Here is a 13,268-nt window from a genome sequence, read left to right as displayed (position 1 = left end):
TGAAAGTGAGAGGATGTTTATTTTTTTGCCGAGCTGCCGTCTATATATTATATAATGCATTGAAGTAAAACTGTCAAGAAGCTGCATGTGCACTTGCATACAGGTAATTCATAAATAAGTTCACTATTTATACCAATAAAAAAATAAACAATGTGCATACGGATACTTTACAGCCTGCTTAAATAGCCTATTATTAAGAGGAGATATGTAAAAAAAGTCACTGGAGCTATTGAAGCTGTCGGGGGGCCATGTTTGATCTAAATGGCTAGTGATATTGCTGATCATCATCTAGGATGTCTGATCTATGTTTTGTTTCTTTTTGACACTCCTTTCTCACTAACAACAATGAGAATTGCAGGCATGCAGCATGAATTATACATGTGCAGCAGATTTCATATGTGCATCCACAGACAGAGCTGTCAATGGGAGAAGGATATCAAACGAGTGTAGAATGAAGTTGTAAAATTAAAACTGCAAGTGGAGAAAATTCTGTATTTCACTTACAATTTGCAAGTCTGATTTATTTTTTATTTTTATGAATTTACTTCAAAATTCAATGTTTATTTAAACTGAGTAAGTGAAAGCCCAAGTTTGTGCAGTAAGAGGGTAATGTCATGTGGTGGAAGCAGAAGATAACCTGTGCTATCTGGATGTAGGAATCAGGATCCTGTTTAACACAGGATAATATAAAATACACAGAATCTACCTTCTTTCAGAATACAATTCTATAAACATAAAACAAAAGATTGATTTCAGACCACCACACATGTATGCATTTCATAATATACATTTATTTGTATTATTGATTCCTAAAGGTATTGATTGGTTCGGATTCTCTCTTCCAGAGAGGGACATAGAAGGGTGTGTAAAAGTCAAAGTTACACATAAACATTCATGCTCAAACACATGCTCAGTAGTAGTGAAAGGGAGAACAGCACATAACTGCAGTCTACAATGGAAACATGTCATTTCTGAATCTCCTTTATACAATACTACAATGGGTGTCATACCATGGATTGACAGCTCTACATATCATCCAAAAAATTGCTCGATGGTTCTGTTGTGTGCAGTCAGTCACTAACCCTCCCCTTGATCTCTTTCTGTCAGTGGAAGTGGGACAGGAAGTGTGTGACAGGGTACTCGGAGGTATCCAGACCCAGCACCCTGCTGACAGTGAGGAGCCCCAGCCTGGACTCCACCCCTCCTTCCGCCTTGACCCCTATACTGCAGAATGGCTCCTCATACAGGCCCCGCAGTATGACCCCTTCCTGCTGCAGCCCTATCCCTTCCTGCGGAGATTCATCCCCTCTCTGCCTCTGCTGGAGCCCCTCCCCTTTCTGTTGCTCTTGCTGCTGCTGGAGCCCCTGCCCCTCCCTCATCTTCTCCTTCTCTTTCACCTCCTCCTGCCATCTTAGCCCCTCCCCCTCCCATCCAGGCTCCACCCCAAACTCACAGAGCCTAATCACACCCCTTTGGTGCAGCTCTCTGAGCCGCCCCATACCCATATTCATGATCTGCTGCTTATGCTGGGAGAGCAGGCCCATGACTCCCGTGAGGTGGCACAGGGTGGGGGGCCTGGGCCGGGCAAGGCAGGGGCGGATTCCTAGGGCACACAGGAAGGCACAGAGCAGCAGGTCCTCTCCAAACACTTCCCTCACCCAGTCGCGCAGGTAGTATCCCCCCATCCGTGCGTTGATCTCAATCAGCTTGGGCCCTGTGGGGGTCAGCTTGAGCTCCACATTGAAGACACCATCCCGAAGCCCGCAGCCCAAGCAGCAGGAATGGGCTGCTGCCACTAACCGAGCCTCCTGTTCCTGGGAGAGGCCTGTGGGCATCTGAGCTGCTGTCTCAGTGAAGCCTGTGAAGAGGAGGGAGTGTAAGTACCATCTAATTAAAAACAAAATCTTAGTCTACACTGAAATAGGTTCTGATAGTAGTTTTAAATGTCACATCAGTGTCACAATATTGGTTGTTACCAAGTTCTATTCCCTTGATTGCGTGTCCATCTCATTTCAATGCAGACTTTCATTTTGAGCATAGAGTACATGGTTTTGATGGCAGTGTTTCACTTTGTAAGATTTCTGTGGGGTTGGGGCAACTATTTTGTGTTTAGAGTTTTGAATACATGAGATGTTAACACACATTTGCTGAAACTACAATTGGGAAAAACTGTAATAAGGCTCTAATGTTTGTAGAGTGAGGATTCTGAAGAACCTACGAGTTGCCAACCAAAACTCCTCAGGCTAATGCCTACTTGTTTCTGAATACTTACCTGGGACTCGAGTGGGGCCGTTGTCTGACACGAAGACCCCTTCTAGCCGGCCCCCACTAAGGACCAGGTCCACGTCATGCTCGGTGCCCCCTAGGAAGTCCATGAGGGTCAGGCAATTCCCAAAGCCCTGGCCGATGCCTGGGAAGTCGGCCTCACCCCTCATATGTTCCAGGTGAGCCAACGCCTCCTCCAGGGACCCCACCAGCCGTGTGCCAACTGCCCCCCACCCGAATTCCATCTTCAGCACTGCGGGGAAGCAGATTGGGGGTGGTAGCGGGAGTTGGGCGGTGGGGAAACTGGTAGGATTGAGAGTGGGAGTGGCAGAGGAAGTAGGGAACAGAGGGGGAGTGGGATTGATACTGGGGGAGGTGTATGTTGGTTGACTGGGATAATTATTTGGATATTTGTGGTTGTTGCTGGGGCAGTTGCCAGGGTGGACGGCCCTGATGATGTCATCAGGTGTCTCAATATGGGCGCAGGGCACAGCATACACCTGGGGGGGGGGTGAGAGTAAGGGCAGCAGGGGGGCCTGTGGCTTTGGGGAGGAGGCCATCTGGGGCTGAGTGACATTTGCAGGAACTGGAGGGGGGGGAGCAGTGAGATGAGAAGAAGCAAGAGGGACATAAGGCCTGAGAGAGGTGGTGGAGAGAGGCGAGAGAGAAGGAGGAGAATAGGGGTCAGAAGCAGCAGAGATAGAAGAAGGAGGAGGAGAGGAGAGAGGGAGGAGGCAGCCCTGCAGATGGAGGTGGGTGCGGCTCTTCTCCTTGGCAGTGAGAACAGCAGACGGGGGGTTGCCAGGAAGACCCAGCGTTTGGCTCAGAAGGGCAGCCAGCACGGTGCAGCTGTCCCAGAAGCACAACACACCCTGAGGTTGAAGGTTGCGCTCCCTGAGCCAGGTCACCACAGCAGCACAGTGCTCTGGGTCCTGACGGTGGTCAGACAGGTCCAGGGGCAGGAAATGGGATACCAGACGGGAGGCAAAATGGTTGGGATCAGATTCCACCAGGAAGATCTGAGAGAGAGAGAGAGAGAGAGAGAGAGAGAAAAGAGGTCTAATGGAGTGAAGTGTGATTCAGATACACTGACTGACTGACACACTAACACACCTCTCCCACTTTCCTCACCTCCACACCGAACTCCTTAGCCACCTCCCAGACAAATGCCTTGCTATCTCCCCCTGCCCCCACCACCAGCACCCTCTTCTCCTGCAGCAGATGCCTCTGCGAGCGAGAGAGCGGGGAGTGGAGGAGAGAGCCCACACAGCCCTCCTCCTCCTCCATCCCTCCTTGCCTTCTCCACCCTACCCCCCCTCCAAGACAGCAGCTCTGCAAGCAGCTCCAGGGGTGCAAGCCCAGAATCACAGGGGTCACAGTGGGGTCCCAGTCACTGCCACGACAACAGTCGCTCCCCTCTCGCTGCACGAACTTGGAAAGACTGAGCAGCATGTCTACTCCTGAAAGAGAGGGAGAGACAGAGATAATACAGTACAGCATAGACACACTGAGTGACTGGACACTACAGTAGAAAAACACTACACTGTGATCACCAATCAAGTCAGTTTGTGCCTCCTGGCCTCCACGTTGGCCTGGTGACATCTGGGCCTCGGTGTCCATGACAATGCGAAAGCAGCACAGGGCAGAGTGAGTTAGCAGCCGACGGAGGGAGAGAACAATGGAGCGGTCACCCAGGCCCCAGTCCTGCAGGGAGGAGAGGAGAGACTGGGGCAGACTGTCCCAGTGAGAGAGGGGAAGCTCACTGAGGCCCACCCTACACAATAGCTGAAAGAGAGAGAGAAGGTTAATACAATGGTATAACAATATTATACATTATGAGCTGACTGATACACTGACTGACTCTGACACACTGGATACTGCAGCACATTCACACTGACTCACCTTGTACAGCAGGGGGATGTTCTGTGGGGAGCGGGTGATGATGGCACACACTCTCATAGACAACTCTGATACTGAAGCATCACAGTCCGAGAGAGACAGAGAGAGAGAGAGAGTTAATACAGTACAGCACAGAGAGATTGAAACTACATACCACTATATATTACACTACACTATAATATACTATAGAGTACAACACAAAACAGTAAACAGTCCTGGATCCATGTTCCATGGTTGAGTTTGAGTTGACAGGTGTGGTGTGTGGGGAGGAGTTAGTTCAGAGTCCTACTTCCTCCCTCACCTGGGTGTGCCTGGCTGCCCGGGTGAGGAAATCTAGGACCAGGATTTATGCTGGGACAGTAGGCCTCGATAAGAGCTGCCTCCTGTCTTTGCAGCTGGGCCAGTAGAGAACGCAGCTCCACCCACACAGCCTCGGGGTCCCGCCCATCTAAGAAGCGTATTGGCCGCCTGCACCCAGACATGCCCACCCACCGGCCTCCACTGGGCTTGAGCACCACCTGTGGGAGAGACAGGGTAACTGAGGCCATTAACAGATGGAGTACAATAATCATCACCACAATTAATCAATTCAAATACCAATTCAATTGCGAATACTACTGCTATAGCTACTAGTACTATTACTACTGCTAGTACTACTACTATCATACTACTTAATTAAAATTAAATTAAAATCAATCCAGTACCAATAAAATACAATATGAAGTACCAATAATATACTAATAACGCATCAATACAATATCGATCAGAATACCAATACAGGATCAACAACTCACTTTCCCAGTTGCTCTGATAGCCGGCATGTTTAGAAAATGCATCAGCTCCTCCCTCACTCTCTCCTCATCTCCCTTCTCTGCCACATCCCCCACTCCCAGCACCCACAACCCTCTCTCCCCCTCCCCCTTGCTCTCTCTCTCCTCCTGGATCACCACAGCCAGCGTGGGGGGGGTGGGCAGCAGCCCCTCTCTACCCAGAATCTTCCTGCAGTTCAGAGTGTCACCCCAGAAACGATACAACTCAGGAGAGCCTCCCATTGGACAGCCCAGGTTGCGAATCACTTCCTGTTGTTGTGGGCCCACTTCCACCCAGGGAGCGCAAGGTAGGAAGTATGTGACCCGACGGGGAGGGATGAAGGTCAACAGGTGGGTGCGGCCACCCAGGTCAAAGATCACTGCCCGGTGGACAAGCAGGTGTGAGTCATTGGGAGAGGACGAGGAGGAGGGGCGAGAGAGCCAGGATGGGGAGAGGCAGAGCAGGGAGTCACCTGAAAGAAAGAATGCGAGAGAGAAAAGGTTAATACAGCACAGAGTTGTAACCAAGTCACTAAAACTGGGACTCGAGTCAAGTCATTTAGGAGTATAGGCTCGAGTCAGTGACATTAAGCTCAAGTTGAGTCGAGTCACCTATCTGTCTCGACTCACTTAGAGTCATTAGTTCTGACTTCTTGATTCAATCCAATTTTATTACAGAAAATAATCTATCTATACTCAGCAAAAAAGAAACGTCCCTTTTTCAGCACACTGTATTTTAAAGAATTTTGTAAAAATCCAAATAACTTTACAGATCTTTATTGTAAACAATATTTAAACAATGTTTTCCATGCTTGTTCAATGAACCATAAACAATTAATGAACATGCACCTGTGGAACGGTTGTTAAGACACTAACAGCTTACAGACAGTAGGCAATTAAGGCCACAGTTATAAAAACTTAGGACACTAAAGATACCTTTGTACTGACTCGGAAAAACACCAAAAGAAAGATGCCCAGGGTCGCTGTTCATGTGTGAACGTGCCTTAGGCATGCTGCAAGGAGTCATGAGGACTGCAGATGTGGCCAGGGCAATAAATTGCAATGTCCGTACTGTGAGACGCCCAAGACAGCACTACAGTGAGACAGGAAGGACAGCCGATCGTCCTCGCAGTGGCAGACCACGTGTAACAACACCTGCACAGGATTGGTAAATCCGAATATCACACCTGCGGGACAGGTACAGGATGGCAACAACAACAGCCCGAGTTACACCAGGAACACACAATCCCTCCATCAGTGCTCACACTGTCCACAATAGGCAGAGAGAAGCTGGACTGAGGGTTTGTAGGCCTGTTGTAAGGCAGGTCCTTATTGGACATCACCGGCAACGTCACCTATGGGCACAAACCCACCCTCGCTGGACGTGATTTCCTGCAAGACAGGAATGTCAGTGTTCTGCCATGGCCAGCGCAGAGCCCGGTCTCAATCCCATTGAGCACGTCTGGGACCTGTTGGATCGGAGGATGAGGGCTAGGGCCATTCCCCCCGGAAATGTCTGGGAACTTGCAAGTGCCTTGGTGGAAGAGTGGAGTAACATCTCACAGCAAGACCTGGCAAATCTGGTGCAGTCCATGAGGAGGAGATGCACTGCAGTACTTAATGCAGCTGGTGGCCACACCAGATACTGACTGTTACTTTTGATTTTGACCCCCCCTTTGTTCAGGGACACATTATTCCATTTCTGTTAGTCACAGGTCTGTGAAACTTGTTCAATTTAGGTCTTAGTTGTTGAATTTTTATGTTCATACAAATATTTACGTTAAGTTTGCTGAAAGCAGTTGAAAGTGAGAGGACGTTTCTTTTTTTGTGGAGTTTATATATACAAATATCTGTGCTCAGTTCGATGGACAGTAATGAATAATACCAAAATTAAATATTCTTACTTTTACTCAAGTGACCCTACCCTATAACCATTTCAGACACTACATTAAATGAAATTTGGTGGGATTTAATTTCATAGAGACAAAAAACTGAGGCGGAGAAAAATAAGGTTATAATGTACATGTAATTAATATAGAATGCATGTTTTCCTCTAACTTCTTCCTCATTAACATTTTTATGTACAAGACTGTCCGCATGCGTGTGTCTGCATCAGTATGTGTGCCTGATACTATTATTCCTTGATAGAGAACCTAATCCACTGTGATTTACAGGATACATTAGCACTACAAAAAGTGCAAAAATACAGTTAACAATTCCAATATGTGCTAATGTGTTTGTATCAGAATGTGTGTGTGCGTGTGAATCAGAATGTGCATTTTGAGTCCACTGGGGGGCGGGTAAAGATGACTGCATGTAGAGAAGGGGCATTCTTGTTTAAAAATGTATTTTCATCATCAAGACAAAGAAGCGAGTCAGATGAAGACTTGCGTTTTGAGTCGAGTCACACATTTTGTGCACTGACTTGAGTCGAGTCTTTTCTTGCTGGGAATCTAGTTGAATCATTTGGTATCAAGGACTCGAGTCAAGACATCAAATAATGTGATTTGGGTCGAGTCACTGACTCGAGTCATTACAACTCTCCAGCACAGTGCAGACACACTGACTGACTGTATACTTCAGTACATTAACACGGCACTGTGAAAGAGTTAATACAGTCTTGGAAGGGGGGTGGTTGGGGTCTGTTCAACCAGAAGCCCTGGTGCCGTGAGAGACTGTTTGAACACGAGGAGAAGACAACAGGAGAACAGAGTAAAAACTGTTTGGCACACAATGAGAAACCTTCACTGAATAAGATAGTTCAAGAGCCTAATGCATTTTCCTGTCTAAGTCAAATGTTTGGGTGCCGAGACAAATTATAAACATGTGCACACACACAGTAGTAAGTTAACCAGGTGAAAACCGTCACAAGGGAAGCAGCCCTTTTCTCACCTGGAGAGCGGCAGCCCATCTGCAGCAGGAGAGAGAGGAAGGGGAGAGGAGAGCCCAGCACACAGACACACAGCTCTGAGTAGGACAGTGCTGCAGAGAGAGAGGTGCGGTAGAAAAGTTGGTAACAAAAAGTGATTTTTACACTCTGCCGGGTGGAGTGAGGCAGGGCACTGGCAAGGCTCAAGGCAGTGAGTCCAACACTGTTCAATATTCAACACTTTGCAATGGGTATTTAGTAGGGTCCATTGATTTGTTGTTTCTTGAGTGACATTTGAATACAGAGTTTAATTTAGATGGAAGATACTTTTGTCTAAGGTTTGGCCAGTATAGTGTGGGTTTGTATGCGTGTGTCAGTTTTGGTCTGTGTTTGATTCCCAGTCTTTGTGCGTCTGTGTGTCATTGTCTCTGCGTTTGTATAAATCACTGTGTGCGTGTGCGTGTGCTCACCAGATTTTGGTGTATCAGTCAGAGTGGGGGGCAACTCCAATTCATTGAGGGCCTCCTGCAGTTCCTGGTACAGCCCCCCTTGCCTCCACTGCCACCCCCACTCCATCCTCTTCTCCTGCTCCACACCCTTGTCCATCTCTTTCTTCCTCTCCTCAATGACCTTCTCCTCCTCTCCTAAACCGAGGTGGGGAGGTGTCTGAAGACTGGGGACAACTGTGGATAGAACTGAGAGAAGAGAAAGAGAGAAAGGTGTGTTGGGAGTTAAACATTCAATATTTTTGTTTAACAGCTTGGATATTGCCAGTCCTGTCATTTATAATTTGGATGTAAAAGGCTGTTTAAGTACAGTAAGCCATGTTGAGCATTTTCTACAATAAGCAATATTCACATTAAGTGGATTATATGCAGGGCTTAACAAGGTAATCATTATGTTAGTAAAAACATGCATCCATTATTCATAGTATTAGGATGTCTGACTGTAAAAGTACAAACTGATGGTTATGGGGGCGGGGACAGCCAGAGTGTGACAAGGCGGAGTGCAGAGGGGTTATTTCGGACAGATATTGACAGTTTATTCATGTTAAATTCTCGATGTTTCAAATAAGTCCAAGCTCTCCATCTCCTTTTACAAACCCCAGAGGACCTTGCAACAGATGGAACAGCAGAGACTCATGGGAGTAAATATATGCATGTTCTTTTATCCAGTCTATCCTCTAAACTCGACTTTTACCTGTACAGTGAGGGAAAAAAGTATTTGATCCCCTGCTGATTTTGTACGTTTGCCCACTGACAAAGAAATGATCAGTCTATAATTCTAATGGTATGTGTATTTTAACAGTGAGAGACAGAATAACAACAAAAAAATCCAGAAAAATGCATTTCAAAAAAGTTATACATTGATTTGCATGTTAATGAGGGAAATAAGTATTTGATCCCCTATCAATCAGCAAGATTTCTGGCTCCCAGGTGTCTTTTATACAGGTAATGAGCTGAGATTAGGAGCACTCTCTTAAAGGGACTGCTCCTAATCTCAGCTCGTTACTTGTATAAAAGACACCTGTCCACAGAAGCAATCAATCAATCAGATTCCAAACTCTCCACCATGGCCAAGACCAAAGAGCTGTCCAAGGATGTCAGGGACAAGATTGTAGACCTACACAAGGCTGGAATGGGCTACAAGACCATCGCCAAGCAGCTTGGTGAGAAGGTGACAACAGTTGGTGCGATTATTCGCAAATGGAAGAAACACAAAATAACTGTCAGTCTCCCTCGGTCTGGGGCTTCATGCAAGATCTCACCTCGTGGAGTTTCAATGATCATGAGAACGGTGAGGAATCAGCCCAGAACTACACGGGAGGATCTTGTTAATGATCTCAAGGTAGCTGGGACCATAGTCACCAAGAAAACAATTGGTAACACACTACGCCGTGAAGGACTGAAATCCTGCAGAGCCCGCAAGGTCCCCCTGCTCAAGAAAGCACATGTACAGGCCCGTCTGAAGTTTGCCAATGAACATCTGAATGATTCAGAGGAGAACTGGGTGAAAGTGTTGTGGTCAGATGAGACCAAAATCAAGCGCTTTGGCATCAACTCAACTCGCCGTGTTTGGAGGAGGAGGAATGACCCCAAGAACACCATCCCCACCGTCAAACATGGAGGTGGAAACATTATGCTTTGGGGGTATTTTTCTGCTAAGGGGAAAGGACATCAAAGGGACGATGGACGGGGCCATGTACCGTAAAATTTTGGGTGAGAACCTCCTTCCCTCAGCCAGGGCATTGAAAATGGGTCGTGGATGGGTATTCCAGCATGACAATGTCCCAAAACACACAGCCAAGGCAACAAAGGAGTGGCTCAAGAAGAAGCACATTAAGGTCCTGGAGTGGCCTAGCCAGTCTCCAGACCATAATCCCATAGAAAATCTGTGGAGGGAGCTGAAGGTTCGAGTTGCCAAACATCAGCCTCGAAACCTTAATGACTTGGAGAGGATTTGCAAAGAGGAGTGGGACAAAATCCCTCCCGAGACGTGTGCAAACCTGGTGGCCAACTACAAGAAACGTCTGACCTCTGTGATTGCCAACAAGGGTTTTGCCACCAAGTACTAAGTCAAAGGGGTCAAATACTTATTTCCCTCATTAACATGCAAATCAATGTATAACTTTTTTGAAATGCGTTTTTCTGGATTTTTTTGTTTTTATTCTGTCTTTCACTGTTAAGATACACCTACCATTCAAATTATAGACCGATAATTTCTTTGTCAGTGGGCAAACGTACAAAATCAGCAGGGGAACAAATACTTTCTTCCCTCACTGTACCTTCTTTCCTCTTCAGAGAGACCCTGGAAAAACACCAGCATAGTACAAAGGGAGACGTGTAGAGTTGCAGGTACGTATAAAGAGTGTTGCGCCCCCTAGGGGTCGTGCCCAACTATGCCACTGTGGTTAATACAGGCGGGGCTCCTGGGAAATTACAGTTTTAATTACAAGTCCCTTCAAATAAACGAAGACCAGCAAAGTGGTGTGATTCTGGTTAAACAAAGTTTCTATTATGGGCAAAACGGAGTATAATAGGCTTCACCAATAAACCGCCAAGATATAAAAACCCGAGTCTTTCAGTCAGTGATCTGCATCCCACCGCGCAGCACCGCCCCGCCTGAAAGCAATTCAGCAGCCCGAGCCAGCGCCTCCACAGCAGGGATAGACTGGAGTGCAAAACCAAATAAAACATGCAGACAAAGCGAAAAGTAATTTAAACTTTGTGAAGATACACAAACAACGCAATGGAGAAGAGACTTACGTGCATTAAATAAACCCAATTAAAATCACCAAACCAGACAATGCGAAAGCTCAGACGCACAGTGGATCCACAGAACACTAACCAGGTGGGATGACATTAAAATGGTTTGATCAATAATAAAAAAAAAAAAAAAAAAACGGTAAAACGATTTAAACATCGTTTAAGTAAGATTAAAATATGTAAAATGATAAAAACCCAAGAAAAGAAAAACGGCGAGATACCCACGCTCCTGGGTGAGTTGTTGAAATCAATTAAGTGTGCGAGTTAATTAAAACCTGCGGCTCACCCAACAAACAGTGGACTGCGCTCAAAACAACACTCTCCTCAGTCTCATCTCGCCGCTCCCTTACATAGCTCACCAATTAGGCTTTAATATGGGACACCGGTCTCAGTGCTACATTCAGTATTAGCAACTCATCTTGTAATGTTACCAATAATATAGTAAGTCTAATGTCTTTCTCACAGGGAACCAGCAATACTATCCGGGGAAGACTGCAGCAGGTAATGTAATCTATTCAGTGGCGTATTTAGGGGCCAGGGCAATTCTGAAAAAAGGTACGGGCAGAGCTGCCTGCTCGGGATTCAAACCACACACCTTAGGCAGTTCGTACACGCTAGTACTGTCTTAGGGCCCCTAAAAATCCCTAAACGCTTCTTCATTATCTACACACAGAGTGTAGTCACAATATGGAACAAACTGAAAATTTGGGAACATTTAAAGTCAGACTGGATAGGATCCTTGGATCACCAAACGAGCACGATGTGTCGAATGGCCTCCTCCCTTTGTATACTTTCTTATGTTCTTCTATGGTAGTGTAAACCTTGAAACGAGTCTCTTCCAGGTAGACGTGTTGTTTGGGGGTCAACAGGACTCCTTGATAAGATCTATTATTCCCGGCACTTTTGTTTATTTATCTTAAAAGCCGAGTTGCAATTACAAGTACAATTACGAGCACAACAGTGCAGCGCCACTACTCCTTTCAATCCACCACACAGAGCCGTGCGTCACTTTAACCTGTCCGGCTTTACAACATGCAACTGAAATAATATGTTCTTGGGGGAACAACATAACACATAGCGATTTCTCCCTGCTTTATAAAATAAAAAAATGTATAAAGTATTTCTAATTTCTTTTACGATACCTTTTCATAGATATTTATATTTTTCAAATAATAAACTAATGTCACAGTAGTGTTAAGCCACATGTAATACTTCGTGCTGCCTTTTTTTTGGCGCTGTTGCGCAGTTTCTGCCTGAATTTACAAAAGCCATTTAGGAACTTTGTGTTTTGGCAGCACGAAAGACAGCTTTTAATAGCCTTTTAAAAACATGACAAAGTGAAAATACTGTTATTTACGTTTTGTTATTTTATATCCTATAATGTTTGTGACTACAGGAAGCACTGCTAAGGTAGTTTTTTTTTCCCATGATGACTAAAGTTGTACTAGGTGTAATGTAGGGTTTAAATGTAGTTATATTTTACATTGTATTGATTTCGTTTTGATTAAATAGTCTTTCAACAGCCTGACTGTAAAATGCTGTATAATAGTTCAACAACAAATGATATCCAATTGATAATTATTTTTTTATAACATGCTATTGACATCACACAGGTACACAGGAGGGGAAAAAACATGGATGGGAATGTTTGTGAAGTTTTGATAGGAACTATTAGGTTATTTAAGGGGGCACCAGAAGCATTTAATTGATGAAAAATTGAAACAGAATGCTAGAGAGATAGTGGCAATGAGCATGGCAGAGGAAATTACATGGTGTGAATTCAAAGCATCGTATTAAAAATTAAACTGAAAAACAGAAATAGGAGAGATTGAACAAAATGACACTATCAGTATATTTGTTGTCTTTCCTACGTTTTTTTTTTTTTTAAATCTCAATAGTTTAAATTTGATACAGAAATCATTCTGGAATGGCACAAAAGTAAAATATTACAGTGGACATGGATTTCTTATATTTGTAACAGTAATTCTGGTTATACGTGTTGCTGGATTTACTACTATTAGTTAGCAAATCCAAAAAATAAATGTGTATATGTACACATGCTTGTTTTTGGTGAACAATTATAACTTACCATTATCTAAAAAAACATGCACTCACCTAGTTATTCAGACGTATAATGCCTTTAAGCCCACTTTCCATTTG

The 13,268-nt window shown here is 45.1% G+C and overlaps 1 protein-coding gene across 1 annotated transcript; it reads right to left on the bottom strand.

Annotated features, from left to right (window-relative positions):
- Positions 1-771: 771 nt before the first annotated feature.
- LOC136711745 (carnosine synthase 1) lies at positions 772-11,978 on the bottom strand. The gene is made up of 10 exons (XM_066688200.1): positions 11,395-11,978; positions 8,313-8,537; positions 7,866-7,955; positions 4,959-5,446; positions 4,466-4,682; positions 4,168-4,238; positions 3,819-4,050; positions 3,397-3,725; positions 2,273-3,284; positions 772-1,858 (listed from the first exon to the last, which is right to left on the bottom strand). Exons 2-10 carry the CDS (start codon positions 8,446-8,448, stop codon positions 1,104-1,106), a joined length of 3,330 nt encoding a protein of 1,109 aa, XP_066544297.1. The 5' UTR covers positions 8,449-8,537; positions 11,395-11,978; the 3' UTR covers positions 772-1,103.
- Positions 11,979-13,268: the final 1,290 nt, after the last annotated feature.

The sequence above is a fragment of the Amia ocellicauda genome, chromosome 16 (assembly GCF_036373705.1).
Source record: "Amia ocellicauda isolate fAmiCal2 chromosome 16, fAmiCal2.hap1, whole genome shotgun sequence".
Classification (NCBI taxonomy): Eukaryota; Metazoa; Chordata; class Actinopteri; order Amiiformes; family Amiidae; genus Amia; species Amia ocellicauda.
The sequence above is the reverse complement of the archived record's forward strand: the minus strand, read 5'-3'. Positions and strand labels throughout refer to the sequence as shown.